The 16,647-nt window shown below is 49.2% G+C and overlaps 2 protein-coding genes across 9 annotated transcripts in view; one reads left to right on the top strand and one right to left on the bottom strand.

Annotated features, from left to right (window-relative positions):
• LOC147010183 (anoctamin-4-like) overlaps positions 1–14,630 on the top strand; it is a 58,937-nt gene extending 44,307 nt beyond the window's left edge. For 3 of the 6 annotated variants that reach the window (XM_085861640.1, XM_085861642.1, XM_085861647.1), the window contains 9 exons: positions 7,137–7,194; positions 7,703–7,800; positions 7,936–8,036; positions 10,289–10,441; positions 10,847–10,979; positions 12,112–12,231; positions 13,310–13,415; positions 13,712–13,850; positions 14,053–14,630. In XM_085861640.1, the coding sequence (XP_085717766.1) occupies positions 7,137–7,194; positions 7,703–7,800; positions 7,936–8,036; positions 10,289–10,441; positions 10,847–10,979; positions 12,112–12,231; positions 13,310–13,415; positions 13,712–13,850; positions 14,053–14,123 (979 nt within the window). In that variant the 3' untranslated portion in view covers positions 14,124–14,630. Of the gene's footprint in view, positions 1–7,136; positions 7,195–7,702; positions 7,801–7,935; positions 8,037–10,288; positions 10,442–10,846; positions 10,980–12,111; positions 12,232–13,141; positions 13,416–13,711; positions 13,851–14,052 lie in introns of those variants that run through there. The other 3 variants (XM_085861641.1, XM_085861643.1, XM_085861644.1) reach the window with 3 other exon arrangements.
• Positions 14,631–14,861: 231 nt separating this feature from the next.
• GTF2H1 (general transcription factor IIH subunit 1) overlaps positions 14,862–16,647 on the bottom strand; it is a 29,756-nt gene continuing 27,970 nt past the window's right edge. For all 3 annotated transcript variants that reach the window (XM_085861650.1, XM_085861649.1, XM_085861648.1), the window contains 2 exons: positions 15,074–15,166; positions 14,862–14,952 (listed from right to left, as the gene is read on the bottom strand). In XM_085861650.1, coding sequence (XP_085717776.1) covers positions 14,866–14,952; positions 15,074–15,166 — 180 coding nt within the window. In that variant the 3' untranslated portion in view covers positions 14,862–14,865. The remainder of the gene's footprint in view (positions 14,953–15,073; positions 15,167–16,647) is intronic.

Genomic DNA, 16,647 nt, shown 5'->3' on the forward strand with positions numbered 1-16,647 from the left:
AACTACGGGGTGAGACGCAGAACATGGGCCGATGCCTGCAGGCGGGCATGAAGGCCGTTAGCAGGGAACTCGGAATGGCGACTCCACGTGTCGGAACGAACGAGCTGGAAGGGGGTGCAACGGCTGACAGGCCCACGGTGGAGGCGGGTAAGGAAAAAGTAATTCGGGAGACAAGAGACGAGGTGAAAGTAATTGCGAGGGAGAGAAAAGAACAATTAATACGAAGAGCAAGGATGAGGTACGCGGAGATCGTGAAAGAGCAAGGAGTGAAAAACAGGGAAGGACGGGAGCGACTTAAAGAGAAAGCAAGGTTGACCTACATAAAGATAAGGGAAAGACGCCAGAAAGAAGCAGAGACCAATAAACACGATGAAGACGGGGTAAGTAACGCACACACACACACGGAGGTAGTGGAGGATAATGGGGGTGAGCTCGCGGAGCGTGCAGGGACCCAGTGCGAGCACCTGGATGGCCTCCTCCAGGAACGAGGGGAGGGAGTATGCCCCCTTGAGGCGAGTCACGACCAGGTGAGTTCGGTCGTGCTTTGCGAGGTTGAGGGGACGGGTGCTGTGGACAGGTGCTTGGAGAGCTTGGGGGGTATAGAGGCCCCGGAGACCCTTGTGGGGACACGAATCCCCAGTGTGGTTGTCCCTGTGTGTGTGGTGCAAGGGGTGAGTGCGTCCCCGTGTGTGGAAGCGACCCCGTGTGTGAGTGGTGTGGTGGCGATGGTGCCAGAGTGCGTGCTTCCCAGCACGCCGGGTGTGGATGGGGCACCGTGTGTGAGTGAGGCCGTGTGTGTGAGTGAAACGGTCAGTGTGAGTGAGGCACCGCGGGTGAGTGCCCCCGCGTGTGTGGGTGAGGCACGGAGTGTGAGTGAGGCACCGCGGGTTAGTGCCCCCGCGTGTGTGGGTGAGGCACCGTGTGTGGAAGAGACCGCGTGTGTGAGTGTCGCCGTGTGTATGGATGAGGCACCGCGGTTAAGTGCCCCGCGTGTATGAGTGAGGCACGGTGTGTGGATGAGGCACCGCGGGTGAGTGCCCCCGCGTGTGTAAGTAGTATGGTTTGTGTGAGTGGTGAGGCACCGTGCGTGAGTGAACGGCCGTGTGCAAGGTCGCTGTGTGCAAGGGAGACCGTGTGTGTGAGAGAGCGGTATGTGAGGGAGATGTCGGTTGGCATGCGGGAGCACGCAGCCGCGTCTCCCGGGGTGAGTTTAATGGTGTGGACTGTGTGCGTCGTAACACGCAGGTGTGCGTGGGTTGAATGGAGACGGAGACGGCGACAGAGTAAAGAAAGCCGAGTAGCGGCTGTAGTTGTTTCGCGGACCGTGCCGGGTTCACCCAGCAGTGAGCACGCGGTTCGTGCTGTGCAACGCACGAGACCGCCACGTGCTCGCTTGCGAGAGTGAAGTCCCGGTCCGGAAACGCACGCGGTGGATTTGCCGATCCCGCGGACGGACAAAGTTTAGGCAGGTAAATGGATTTGGACCGGACGGGTTCTCCACGCGATCGTGTGTGTTAAGCTCCAACGGGCAAAGCACATGTGTTCGCGTGGGGAACCCCTCGAGACTTGGGGCTTGTTTTTTTTCTGCGCACGGTGACGTCATGGCTGCACGTGGGGTTGGAATCCGGCAGGAGGGGTATCTCTGCCGGATGGCACCGTCCAAGGAGGGACGAGGAACACGTGCAGCTGCATGACGTCACGGGCAGGTGCAAAGTGCGCGAGCTCTGAGTTGCCGCGCAGGTGCTGGGCATGAAAAAAAAAAGGGAAAAACAAGCCTCACTTTCGGGTGTACAGGATTCCTGGGCAAGGGGTGAAAGACCCCCTTACGCCCTGGGCACAGGATGGAAACTAGTTAGGGGGAAGGGTTAGCTTAGTTAGACCGACTTCATGGGGCAGGGGTATGTCCTCATGGAGTCCGTGGAATGGATTAGTTAGAGGGATTTAGTGAGCTTTAGGTTGGGAAATTTATTAATGATTTATTTGGAGACATGGACAGACTTATGAATGTGTAGAGGGGATGTAGTTTAGCGACGTAGTGTTAAAAGGAACGTGCTGTAGTTTAAGGGACGACGTGGGAGCACGAGTTAGTTAGGGGAGGTAGTTAGGAGGATGGCAGAGTTCGGTGGTGAGTGTGTTGAAGAGTTGGAGAGTTGTGAGGTGAGTACTTGTTGAGTGAGTGAGGCCAGCGGGTCTGTGTGAATGGAGCGAATGGGGAATGCATGGTGCGATGAGTGATTGGGGGGAGGAGTGACTCCCGCCCAAGGGACCCCGGGGTCAGAGTAAAGTGAGTTAGCTGGGTTAGTCAAATTGAAAAATGGAGGTCGTTTTGTTGTTGGTGGGAAAGTAGGCTCGAGACCCATTTGGAGGGTGCAGGAGCCCTGTTGACGGGGCTTGGGAGCGTGGCTGCGAAAGGTGAGTATCGCTGAGTGGGTACCCCGGGCACCAGGCTAGTCGGCCGCGGTAGGCCAAGGGCCCATGGGGGGCCGGGATAGAGTAGTGGGCACGGGTGCGCCTGCTTGGTGCGGGGGCCCGGGGCGCCATTAGCCGCGTGGGCAGTGTTGTGGGCACGGGTGACCCTCGGAAAGGGGCCCGGGAGGCCGGCCTGCCACGTGTGCGTTTCAGGGGAGGTGCCATGGGGGCACTCCCCGGTGTTAGGGAGCGGGTAGGCCCGGAGGCAGGGTAGTGCCCGGGGGTGCCATACCGGGAGATGAGGCAGAGGGTCGTGCCTGCCCAAAGGGAGCCACGTGTCCCAGCCAGGAGACCGTGTGAGGGCACGGAGCGAAAATTGGGGGCGAGGCCCGAAATTGTGAGGACACCAACACAGGCGACGGGAATCTGGGTTGTTAGAACCAATAGTTTAAGCGAGAGGCGCTTTGTTGAAAGCCCCGGGGTAGTTTAACAGTTAAATGGTTAGGGTAGATTAGGAGATGTACCCCTCCGCACCATCCATCCCCTCGCTCTCGTTGTGGGCCGCTGGACCCACTTTGGGTTAAGATCGCCGAACTCTGGGGAGGCCATTCTGAGGCTTCGTTGGGCCTCGACACAGGACGTTAGCTCTCCCTTATTCCCCTCCGGGAAGGGAACGTAGGGGTTGGGAGTAGGCTAGGTGACAGGATAGGTTAGCCGAACAAGGACGATAAAGGGGGTTAGGGGACGATTTATAGTGGGGAAGTAAAAATAAAAACAACAAAAAAATTAAGTTGGGGCTAAATTGGGGTTTGACAAATTAAGGGAGTGGGTAGGTACAGTGACAGGCAAAGGCGATAGGTTGGGAGGGAGACAGGTAGGTAGGTCCGAGCCCGCCTTCCAAGTGGCCAGCACCACCGCACTCCCTCCACCAACCTCCATTGAACGGCAAAGGCTGGCCAACTTCATCGGCTGGCCGTGTTTTGCTTCAAGGCGGAGGCCGGCCAACTTCATCGGCAGCTGTTGTTTTGCTGCAAGGCCTGTGCCATCGGCTGGCCGTGTTTTGCTTCAAGGCCTGTGCCGGCCACTTCATCTGCAGCTGTGGTACTTCAAGGCCTGTGCCGGCCAGTTCATCTGCCGGCTGTGTTTGCCTGCAGCGGCCTTCTTCGGCGGGCTGTGTTTGCCTGCCACCTTTGCCATGCCATGCCCACTGCCCCTGTTCACCAGCCCCCGTTCAATTTTTGCTTTGCCCCCCCTGTTCATTTCCATGTGCGCCAGGATCAAGGCAACAGTTTGCAAGCTGCGAGAACTGCCCTGTTGGCAGCTACAACACGGGCCTGCAGTGGCGGCCCGTGCACCGTGTTTGCGTTCATGCATCCATTCGTTGTGCTCATTGCGTGTGCCACTTGAGCTGGCACGGAGACTGCGTTGTGCAGCCCAAGCACCGTTGTGGTTCACTGAGTTCAGTTCAAAAGGGAAGGCCTTGGACTGCGTGTGAGCAGCCAGCCACGTTCCCTGTCACCTGCATTGTTTGAGCCAGAGACTGCATGCGGGCAGCCTGGCTCCCTGCTAACTGCTTTTCTTTTGCAGAGTTCAGTGATCCTGGGCCATGGTTTAGTGTAAAATTTGTAAGTTAAGGTTAAGATGTACTGTAAATATGAGTGCGCCCCCGGCATGTATGTCTTAGCGCCGGCAATTTTATTTAAGTCGTCCGTGTGAGTGAGTTTGTTTAGGTAGTTACGCAGCCCTCAGGTTATTTATTTTGGGGACACGAATACCATGAATGTCGCACTCAGGGATCCGTAGGTAAAATGTACTAGGGGAAAACTACACATGATGGCACACGAAAATTTGACGACTCGGGACGAGTCTGTAAAAAGGGAAGGGGGTAGTGTTGTGGTTACCAGATTCGCAAACCACCATTCAGGTCCCTTAGGTGAGGTATCTCGGTAAGTACATGTGTAGTTAGGCCCGAACCCGTTGTCTAGTGGGAATACATGTCATTTATGCGAGCTGCGACTCTTCAGGATAGCCGTTTTTCTTTTACTATCATTATTTTGGACCAACCGCCATGATTACCACCACAACCACAACATCAACCACCAACCACAACACCGCTTCACCACAACCGCCACGACCTTCACGTCACACCTCGCAACCGTAGCATCGCCACCGTTCTTGCCCCGCTGTGGGTACCGGTGTTGGACTCGTGCAGGGCGCACGTTGAACAGCGTGTACAAAATCACGGATTTTGTGCTTCAAAAACGGATCAAAAACGACACACGCCCACTTTTTGCCGTCCAATCGGTGAGCGAGGGGCGATTTGGCCCCGCCTCCAGAACGATCGATATATGCAAATTTGTGGATCAAAAAGCCTTCACGCCCACTTTTTCTCGGGCCAATGGGGAGCGAGGTGAAAGGTCAAAGGGAGGGGGTCAAAGGCGAAGTTACGGGGGGATAAAAGGACGGTGTTCGTCAGTCAGAAGAAGGAGAGTCGCGAACGAGAACGAGAAGGAGTCGAGAACGAGAAGGAGTCGGAACGGAGGGGACGAGTGTGGAAGACTGGAGCCCGAAGCCTGCAGTGGCTGGAGAAGCTGAAGAGAGTCGGACGAGGGGGTGCTCGCGTCGGTGCCAGGAGCTGCACGCCCGAGGGAGGCCGGCAGCGCGACCTGGCCGAGGTGGAGACGCACACCAGGGATAATAAAGATCCTCTCTACCCCGAGCATCAGCAACCCCCCTCCTGTTTCCCCCCGCGCTGAGATAGTGCGACCAAGGGGGCCCCGTTCCCACCCCCTGCCAGGCACTGTCCACGAGGCCCGCGGGTTGCGGGGCCATCGCCGCTCCGCGTCTCATCACCAGACGGGTAGGCCCGACCCGGTCTCGGCCTCAGGCCTGCCTCATTCTTGAGGGTATTTCTTTTCCTTGGTTTTGGGTATGTGTTGTCGGCGCCGTCTGTGAGGTAGAATTGTATAAGTGTTGCCGTGTGCTCGGTAGTCGGTATTAGCTCTGCACTGTGTTTTCACTTTTATGTTTGCTTTTTGTGTAAATGGAATTGTGTTTTCTTTTTTTTGTGTGCATTTGGTGGAATTGTATTTGTGTGCTTTCCGTTCGTCGCGAATAAATGTGCTTTATTGTTGAACTGTTCTCCCCCTTCGCTTCGTCTTTTCCTCCATTGAATCCCCATCTTGCTTCACGTAAAGGGTTGGTAGTGGGCTGAATACGCCCGATACTTAATCGAACCGTCGAGCTCGACGATAACACCGCTCGGTTATTCTGATAGTACGGAACGGGTCGCTTAAGTGGCCCGTGTCCGAAGTCGACCTGCGGCGAGGTGCGATCGCCCGGTCTACCCTCCGCGTGGGTACTTAGGTAGTTCGAATTTGGCGAGCAACCCTATCCCACGCGGGGGCTGATTGGCTCGATCGCGGTGAGACCGAAAGGTCCACCCGTGACTGGTTCCCGGCGTTAGTCCGAGAGGGTCACGACTGGATTGTCCGTCCGGTGGGCGACGTGCCGCGATTCGAGTTACGTGGCCGTCGCACGCCGGCGGGCGCGAAGACCGCAACAATATATATATATATATATATATATATATATATATATATATATATATATATATCGATGTGGTACGTGTTTGGGAGCCTAAGTGGTGCACATTTATGTGAACACTGTCGTTGATGACTCACCACCACCTGCTGAAACCGGTATGGTGGCTGGGGGGGGGGGGGGGGGTTGTAACATTGGGATTCTCATGGACATGCCACTTGTGACTGTCTGCATCTGCAGAGGAACCCGAGTAGGGTTTGAAACAGCAAAGGGCTTACATTCGGCAGCTTTTCTTGGTTGCTTTAAGCAGCTTTCCTTGGCTGGAAAAGCATGCAGGTTAACTTGTATATCTGTCTTACAATAATGGAGCAAACGTGGATGTCACCGAAACTCCCAAATTGACGTGTGCTGGAAATCACACCATATTTGGTGGCAGCTCGTATGACACATCATCTTCCTTAAGTTTATAATATGGAGCATTATGGCTAAAACGAATATAGTTTTTGGTTCTATCTCTCAATGATGAAGAATCACTTAAAAAAATTTAATAAACTCTCGTGTCCAGATCCAGATTCGGATCTTCACCCAAATCGAATACATTGTTCATTGTCAAACACCCAGCGCGTCCATCAAGTGCCATCCAAATCCGTCCACCACTTTCTGAAATATCCTGTCCACAGACAAACAGACAGACAGGGATGAAAACATAACATCCGTCCACCTTCAGATGACACTCCGCACAGATGCGCACATCAACCATCCATACTCAAGCTACATAAAAGTCCTACCAATATCCCTCTTACCCTTCTATCTCCAATACTTACAGATACCTATCTTATCCACCGTTTCAGCTCGGGAGTTCCACTGGAGCAAGGTATTATGGCAGACAGGCCCGTGATCTGACTCGGAACGATATAATCAGTCGGCCGTCGCGACCGCTTTGACGCGGTTCGTCAGGATTCGGACCGGGCAAATGGCCGACCAGACATCTGCAACAATATACAGTGGAACTTCCCATAATTTGGCACTTCTCGGAGTTGGCACTTTTGGGCCGGTCCCTCGAGGCGCCAAGTCTGGGAAGTTCCATTGCATCATTTAACAACGAGTAGTTTGTTGAACCTAAAGCCATTGTTGTTAAATATTGTTTGTTTGAATGTCCAAGTTAACTTTGTTCACATTTTCAGGTTTAACGGCCGGCCCGGTGCCTACGTCCGACTTTTCGGGAAGTTTCGTCTGGAGGAGGTTAGTTGTTGGAAAATTTGCATTTTCTTGAACATGTTCGAAATGTTTGTATGGAATTGCCATTCCTCAAGGTGCTGAACCTTAAGGATGAAAACCTTGATAGAGAGCCATCAACATGCTATGGAAGAACTTTCAACCAACACAAGAGAACTGACCTCAGACAGGTGGCCATTCACAGGGTACAATGTTTGGGCGGGAATTTGGAACTTTGACACCGACGCACAGTCACCTATTCCTTTTGAGAGGCACCTTGAGACATTTCACTTCACATCTACCATCTGATAGTTGGCGGACGGGTTAATAGTCGGGTCGGGAATCGAACCCAGACCGAACTGATAAAAAGGGAGTACACTACCTCTGAGCTATCCGGTCAGGCCATGCATAGTATACAGATATGCATCATTTTAATGGGGCTCGGTCGATGATCCAGAAACATCGAAGTGATTTGCTCATCGTTCAAACCACGTGATCAGCAAACGCCTCATTATGTTTGTCCGTCTGTTTGCAGTGCCATCCCAGTGGATGCCTCGTGGACCTTTGTACCCAACTGGCCATTGTCCTTATAATGAAGCAGCTTTTCTCCAACATCAACGAATATGCAGTTCCGTACGTATTGAGAACGAGCTTTTTCAATCGTTCCTTCACCCTTTCATTTAATCTTTTCTTCTCTCATTCACCCCTGATGTAACAACACTGTTCTTCATGGCTAATGAAGGCTTTGACTGTTATTGATACTCTCAGGATGATGCTCAAGTCCTGGCTGAGAAGTCGGCAATGGGGCGACGACCGCAGCAAACAACAGCTGGGCCCCTTCATGCTCACCTTCGAGTACCTCGATATGGGTATATAACGATTATAAAGGGATGAATATGTCCTGCAACTAAACTAAGCTGGGCACAAGATCTCAAGGTCGATTTATTATTAGTCTCCATGTTAGTTTATTTCGCTTTCCCACTTCCTAAATGTCCCATCTGCGTCTGCTTCCCTTTCAAATGCTCATCCATTTTCCCCCACATTCACCTTTTTCCGTTCCTCACCTTCTCCACACGACTGTATTCTCCCTGTCACCCTGGTGGAGGATGTTTATTGTGATGCCCCTTATTCTTGTAAGATGTGCATGCCCTTTATCAACCATCTCTATCTCTACCTATTTCAACCACAATGTGTATTGTGTGTTTCTCTGCCCCCCCCTCCCCCCTCCCCTTCATAAGGACGATTTGAGTGGGATTCCAAAGGCAAATCTTTTAACACCACTGTGTATTCACTCCGGTCTACTTTTACAGCGCGGCGACATCACGCTGTTATATAATTGGCTATTCTGCCCTGTGTCTTCTGTCACACTTATGGCCGCGTACGTCCCTTTGATCTGAGGGCTATAAATAGAAATTTGTCCAACGTCACAACTCTTCCCATCATGCATGCTAATTCACCGTGTCTACATTTAAATTTTATAACTGCAAAATTGTTTCATCATTCTTAACCTTTTACTGCCCCCAGCCGTGCGATATCGAAGTATTCGCTTCTTGTTTGAGGGTAAAAAAAAAAAAACTTGAAAAACATTTTCCATAAAAAAAGTAGTCATGTCTCCTAAATTGGAATTGTAGACGGTGACTTGCAAACCGAGACTCAAGGGCAGTGTACAGAATAGTTTAAAAAATAACAATAAATAAATGCAAGGAGAGGTGAAATTCGCTGCACCTGATTCACACACGCACAGAGTAAAACGAGTGTTCATTTACGTCCGTAGGATGTCCGATAAATCAAGAAGATATAAGCACATCTGACGCTAGGCCGAGGCTTCGGACTTTGGCACGCGCATGAGGCTGTACCGTCGAAACGAAACGTGACGTCCCAGAAGATAAAGAAAATTTGATCACATTTGTACATGTAATGTTTTAAGATAACGCTTCTTCTTACTACGGAACATAATATCTTTCAGTGTCCTTGAATATTTCGAATAAAAATAATTCCAACCCGTCATTTTTGACGGGCTTTCATAGTAGTATGTATATGATGGAGATAAAGTATGTCCGATGTTTGTATGTTGTATGTTTCATATATTCGTCCAAGAGAATTTGACCAAGGAAGCTGACACTTTCAGGTGTTAACGAAGGCACCCTGAAGGTGTGTTTCCTGAAGTTTCGTATGATTCCATCAAGTTTATAAATTAAAAATAAATAAATAAATTCTGCCCATCTTTCCTGGTGTTGGCTTCACGGTTCGGGTGGCTGGCTTGGGATCCTAGGGTCCTGCGATAAAGTCCCGTTGGCCACTGAATTAACACCAGGGGGGTTGACTCAGCCTGTTATTCTTCCGAGGTGGGCGAAATGAGTAGCGGCGTCGTCGGCAAAAAGGCTGCACACGAAGGGAAGGGGTATCAACGGATTGATTAAGTCTGGTATTGGTGTGGCGCAGGCATGTTGGGCCGAATGGCCTTCCACCTGGGCCTCAATTCCTCGTAAATTGATTCTTCACCATTGAGGGATAGGGTGTGGAGTATAATTGGAACTCTCTGAGCTTATAACCACTGTATAATCCACATAAGCAGTGCGTTCATGTACATAACCTGGGTTGTTCCTATTTTTGGGAGATCGAGGCAGCGGTCTGTTGCCGAAACACCTCCCAAATAAAGGGATGTGTCAAAAGAACATGCTGCAAGCTGTAGGGCGGGAACTCTGCTGTGGTATCAATAATCAAATAAAGAGAACTAGAAAGCATCTGAAAAATGCAAAAGCCCGTCTACTTTGTGGTCAGACTTATTCTTCCGCATGCTAAACGGTACCTTTGATCTTGTGACCAAATTCGAAATTTGGCTTCTCCGTATTCTCATAATAAAGCTTTGCTTAAAATTTGATGACAAAAGTTCAAATGGTAAAAAGGGCATGGCCCAGACAGTCGCACACAGAAGTGATTGCAAAACCCCGTCTCCCGCTGTACCGGGGAAGGGCTAATAACATGAACCCCCCGCCGCCGCCGTAGTGAGCGGGTGCTTGATTTCTCACCATCGATAACAGAGCATTACATAGTGAGCATAACAGAACACCATTGATTTCTCTTGTCTCCCTCCCCCCATTCCCAACCTGTCCTGGACCAGTGTTGCAGTTTGGGTATGTGACCATTTTTGTGGCCTCGTTTCCTCTGGCCCCTCTCCTCGCATTCATCAATAACCTGTTCGAGCTGCACTTGGACGCCTGGAAGCTGTGCAGCAACGTGAGGCGCCCGGTGGCGCACAGGGCTGCAAACATCGGTTCGTTTACCCGCACAAAACTCACGAGACCCTTGGAAACTTGGGAACTCATTTTGGCTTAAGGTGAATGAGATGTGACCACATCCAATAATAATGACACTTGTGGAGAACTGGAAAACCCACTTGATGCAAGTGTCGTATGCAGTGTGGGACAAACCACCATAGTCAGGTGACCCTTACCAGCAGGCATCACCTGGAAAAAACGATCACATAAGTGGTAGAGCTTTTGATTTTTTTTTCCCCACACTCCACCATCCTCCGGTGTATCCCATACATTGCCATCCCATTTCTCCACGACCTCCTCTGTACGTAATCCATCACACAGTAGAAGCACAATCACTGTGGTGAAAAACATGATGGGAGACGTGCTTCGTGCACGCTCGAGATGATTGTGATGTGCTGCAGGTGTGTGGTTCAACATCCTCAAGTTTATCGCCATTCTCTCCGTGATCACCAACGCACTGGTCATCGCCGTCTCCTCCGATTTCATCCCTCGCTTGTACTACCTCTACCTCCGACAGTGTGTTCATTCGCATTCGTATGTTTGCTCAAAGCAAAACACTTCCATTGCACGAATATAATCAAGTATAACATAGTAACCTCATCCATATTTGTCATTTAGTTTTCCACGAAACACCCTGGTGGTCACCTGATCAGCGTCCCATATACCTATGTCACGGGTTCAAATTTTTCTGAAGGCAAAGTTGTTAGGGATTTGGATTATAAGCATCTGGACAGCAAGCTCGTCGTGGGATAATTACCATGTAGGTGTTGTACCCGAGGTAAATTTCAGGTGGCTTCATACGTGACCTGCACGGAGATAGAGAGGTGTATAGAAACTGCCTCGTCTGACTGGCATGTGACGTCGGTTGATTTGATGCTCTCGGTGCAGCTTGTAATGGGCATTAAAATGCTATCTATGAAAAAGGCAACACTGCCAACAATCCCCCAAACCGAATCCAATGAAAAGGTCACGTCTGATCATTTTTACCTCCAAACTACCAACCACATCGTAGCTTCGTCAATTATAACGCACAAATCCCATCAATCACACGAGCCGGTATTGACAGTGCAGAATTGATTACCTGATCCAATGAAGATTGATTTTGTGAAAAAAACAAAAAACAAACCGAGACATTGATGGTCTTATGAAACGCCTTACATCAGAAGCTCAGATTTAGATTCTGCTTCGATTGGGCACGAAACATGATTTGTATGAAACCAATGTTATCTCATCTTGTTTTTCGGTATCTGATGGATGTTATCTTGGCTAACTTTAGCGTGTTTGCAATTGCAAAAAAAACGAGCCTGGTCCTTTCATCATAAAAATCCAAGGCTCAGGTTCTGCTGAGTTTGTAGATTCCAGTTGCTTGGTCATACAAAGACCCGCAGGGCCTTTACAACGTCGTTTGTTTCGAAGGAAGTGTTACCCTCCATTAACCGAAAAGTGTGGAATGTCCAGGGAAAGGTGGCTCTGAGACACCCTCCAAACGGCGGGATAAACAGGCTGATGGAATATTGAGAACTGGTGTATTTCGTTCATTTTTATTTTGATGAACGTTAAGATGGTTTGTGTTAAACTTGGGAGTCCGAGGTTTTTGGCCACCTGCTACTTCCATAGTGATACGGTAGAGAGACGGCCTGCTTAATGCCATTCATTGCCCTCGCAGGTGCCTTGAGGGTTACGTGCAGTCCAGTCTGTCCAACTTCAGCGTCGCAGATTTCGAAAACCAGACCAAACCGGACACAACCAACTTGAGACCGGATGAAAAACCCCTGAAATTTTGCAGGTAATTTGCATTGACGACTCTTATTGCGACGGTTAAATATTAACGGTGTAACGGCCTTCGTTGCCTCCACCACACACACGTTCTTCTCCTTTTGTGAGGAGCACGTGGCTGCCGGTAGCATCGTTTGTGAGGGGTGCTGTTGTGCCAACGATTCAGTAGTTACGAGCAGGAATTTTGTGATTTGTTCGTGGTGCCGGTGAGAACTCACTGACTCTTCACGAAGGACACCCTGGGATATTTAACGTCCACCAATGAATGCTGGCAGATGGGACGTCCGGTTTAACATGCTTCCACGGGACGGTACACACACTGATGTCTCACCATGTCTGCGAAACACCGGGATGGCAGTTTATAGCTGGGTCGGGATTCTAACCCAGGCTAGACAGCTTGGGGGCGAGTGTGCGTACGTCTATGCTATCCTAATAGCCCAAACACACATATTGCTAAACGTTTACTCGGCAACAGAATCGACACCAACACGAGAACATTTTGTGTTAAATGAGTCTCTCTCGATCGATGGGGGTCCAACTGCTGTTTGTACGAGCATTCACTTGGTGGTCGTTGAAGATCCCGTCGTGATCTTCGTGAAGAGTAGACCATTGTGTGTCTGTGCCCTGAGCAAATTCCAGTTCAAAACAATAGGGGCACTGCAGCAGCACAGCCGCATCTCAGCGATGATGCAATCAACAGGCCAAATTCATGCTTGAATCCCGGTCAAATAATCACCTGCTATGCAGATGGGATTTGAGTGTTACAAAAAGGAAAGGATAAAACATTCTGTAACTTCATAGAGATGGAGAGGTGTGTGGATACTGATGGTAAAACGTAAATAAGTGGAACACAGTCCCTTTGGGATCTGTCCATGATTTTGCCAATGATGCAACGACGCGTCTACCATCCACGGCTGCAGATGTGACATCCATCGTAACGTCTCCTTTGAATAATGGTGTACTCTGAGGTATTAGGATGCCTTTCTCACGGGACGTCGAGCATCGTTTGGAGATCGAACCGGAATCGATCGTCGAACAATCCCTGAAGGAAGCTTTGTGATGAAATTCTCGTGTTCCGCCGACCGCAGTTACCGTGCGTACCGAGAACCTCCAGATCATCCGGACCCATATTCCACGACGATGGACTACTGGAAGATGATGGCTGCACGCCTCGTCTTCATCATTTTATTTGTGGTGAGTTAAAGTGGACGATCGGTCTCGGGCGCCTGTTTGTCATCAAGGTCACAATCGGCCTTTGTGACGATGGGTGAAATCTCTTTGTTTTGTTTTTTTATCAGGACAATGAAATTGCAGTTTTCATGTTTGAGATAAAATAGAGTGCATGTCTGGATACCATAGAAGGACCTGAAAATTAAGACCAACCCCAAAACTACTCGTGAGCTGAGCACAGAGAATGTATAATTTTGTTTGTTTATAAAATGCCTCCTTGCCCCCCCCCCCCTCTCTCTATCGCACCCGCTCCCCTTTAGCACCTGAATGTCATTGTGCAGCTGGTAGTGGGCTGGTTGGTGCCTGATATGTCCATGACCAAGAAAAGAAAGGTTTTGGATAAGAAGCACCGGCGCTACAAGAAACACCTGGATGCCATCTTGGATGAGATGAGCAAAGGTAAGAAGCGGTTTCGGCGCAACCTCGGCTGTTATGATAAACCAACTCTAATTCCCAGGAACACAAGCGGAGGCAGGTTTTACTACTGAGAAAGGATATCGACATGAAAATCCAAAATAATTTGACATCGAACACTTCCTACAATCTAATCTTTTTGAGAAAAGTTCACCTCCCCCCCTCCCCCCCCCCAAATGTTTTTCAGACCAAAACAGAAGACCTTCAAAGTACCAGACAACTACCCACCAAAGGTTCCAGCAGGAATCGAAAGTCTAAACTTTCAACCGGTTGTCATTTTTGAATGAAGATACCTAATTTGGTGAACTGTCCACAATACCTGCTCATTGTGAGAGAACGTGGTTCGAAGATGAAGCTTTCCTGAGCACAGGCAGGCATCGCAGAAGGCACACCTTGTGTAATTAGTTCCCGATCAGTCGAGGACCTTTCGGTGGGCCGTGGTGTGATCGTACCTCAGACTTTAATGGAGTAGGCTCGGCGAGCTAATCAGGAATCGTATTATAGCTTTCATGCTCCTGCTCCGCACCGCTGGCTGTCCTAAGGTGAAGGTTGTGGTGAACGGTCACGATGGCCCTACTTTTACTCTCACATGTAAACCGCTACCAGATGCTCGGGCCGAGTTTTGAGATTCTTCCTTTTACATCGAATACACTATTTATCCAACAGGGTTATGGTAAGGTACGACAGGAAACTTTTATTTTCTCGTTTACATTTGTACTTTTGACAATTTTTATGAACTTAACAAAATAAAAGTTTTATTACACACCTTCCGGGCATCGTTGCCTCGACGCACGATCTGACAAAAGTTATCAAAATATTCCTGAAACCAAAATGTCCATATTGCCAGCCAGCTGTAGATAAAGTGACACAAGGTTGAAAAAGGTTTTCTTTAAAAAAAAAGAAGAAGAAGAAGAAATTGTAGGAGAATAGGGCAGGAGGGGGGAGGGTGGATGTACACACGTGATGGGTCATACAAAACGTTGCTGTTTTTCTGACGACATCAGGAAGTCTTGGTGCTCTGCTTCGCTTGCCACGTGTGGAACTTCCGGTATGCCACAGTCAGCATCTCACGCAGGTGGTTTGTGAGCTGCAAAAGAGGATGAGAGGTTTCGACAATCCACCGCCGATCGAACGGAGTGAAAACAATCCGAGAGTTCTTCCTCGAAAAATTGGAAGTTAAACCACCGGCGGTCCACAGAGCGACTCACATTGCTGTTTTGTTGACTTTTTGAAAGTTTGTCCTCAAAAGGTTTGATTTTCGTCGTCTCGAACCTCTCCAAGTTTCCCTTCATCCGAATCACCTGTTAAGGGGTAGGGAAGCAAAAGGTGGTGATTGCACCATGTTCCAGAGTGCGTAGAGGTCGGAATTGGCTGGCCGAGCATGACAAGAACACCACGTGTTGTACCAAAGTCTAGTCGGTCAGTTTTCAAAAATATATAAGAAAAAACAAAAACATCGGGGCAATATCCCTGGGTGCTCACCTGGTAGCGGCTGGATAAGATAACCAGGGAACCACTGGTAAACACGGACGACCCACAAAATATGGAACGAGAAGAAAGTAAATACTGATGGATTTTTTTTGTTTAATGCCGTAAACAAACTTTGGTACGTCACGGGTCATGAAGGTTGCAGTGAAGTTTTATCAAAATTGTGTGTGTGGTTTCAGAGAAGAAAAGGAAATACCTATTGTATATATATATATATATATATATATATATATATATATATATATATATATATATATATATATATATATATATATATATATATATATATATATATATATATATATATATATATATATTTGTTTACCTTGTCGAGGCTCGTGTGAGAGCGAACACACAATGCACAGCAAGGGAGGCATGAGACAAGAGGGGAGGGAGTCAGAAGGACAAAACAGTGGAGAACATAGACATTAGGAGATCTGTGGAAGGGAGAGGGATGGGGTGGGGAACATGGGGAATACAAGATGGACATTACAGGGACTTTCAGGAAGGAAAGCAGGGAATTTGAAGGAGGTGGGCTTGGGGTGGATTATCGGGGGAAGAAAAGATCGAGGATTTGGATGGGGGATGACAAGAGGTGGTGGTGAACAGCTGTTTTGAAAGTCTGGAGGGAAGAATGGGATTGAATAGAGTGAGGGAGTTTATTCCAAAGGCGGAAAAAAGAGGAATGAAATAGTGAAGGTGAGCAGTGATTTGTGATTTTGGTAGTTTTACCAGAAGGGGATTGTTGGCGGATCTTGAGCGCCCTGCGGAAATATGGTCTGGACAAATCACAGAGAAAGCGGGGGGGGGGGGTGAGACTGGAGAGGAGACTGTCGAAGACAGAAAGACCACCGACCTGCCGGTGGTGAGAGAGTGAGAGGCCCAAAGACTCAGCCTCATTGCAGGAGATGCCAATTATCCGAAATGCCTTGGTTTCCACAGCATGAAGCCGAGAAAGGTGGGAGGCAAGATCACCAGCCCAGAGGGGAGAGCAGTACTCCATCAGGCTGCGGACGAAAGCTTTGTAAGTGGTCAGGAGCTCAGGTGGGCAGAGGAAGGACTTTGCACGATGGAGGATTCCCAGTCGGCGACTGGCTTTGGAGGCGAGGTTTGAAATGTGGCTTTCCCAGGAAAGATCATGGCAGATAGTGAGACCCAGAAGCTTGAAAGAAAGGACTTCTTCCAGAGGATTGTTGAGAAAGTGGATGGCGGGGGGGGTGGGTTTCTAAACGGTCCTTTCGAAGAGACAAAGTGAGTGTGAGATTTGTCTGGATTGAAAGACATGTTCCACGTG

This window comes from Eptatretus burgeri, chromosome 17 (assembly GCF_056783735.1).
Source record: "Eptatretus burgeri isolate ZD-2024b chromosome 17, Ebu_testis_v1, whole genome shotgun sequence".
Classification (NCBI taxonomy): Eukaryota; Metazoa; Chordata; class Myxini; order Myxiniformes; family Myxinidae; genus Eptatretus; species Eptatretus burgeri.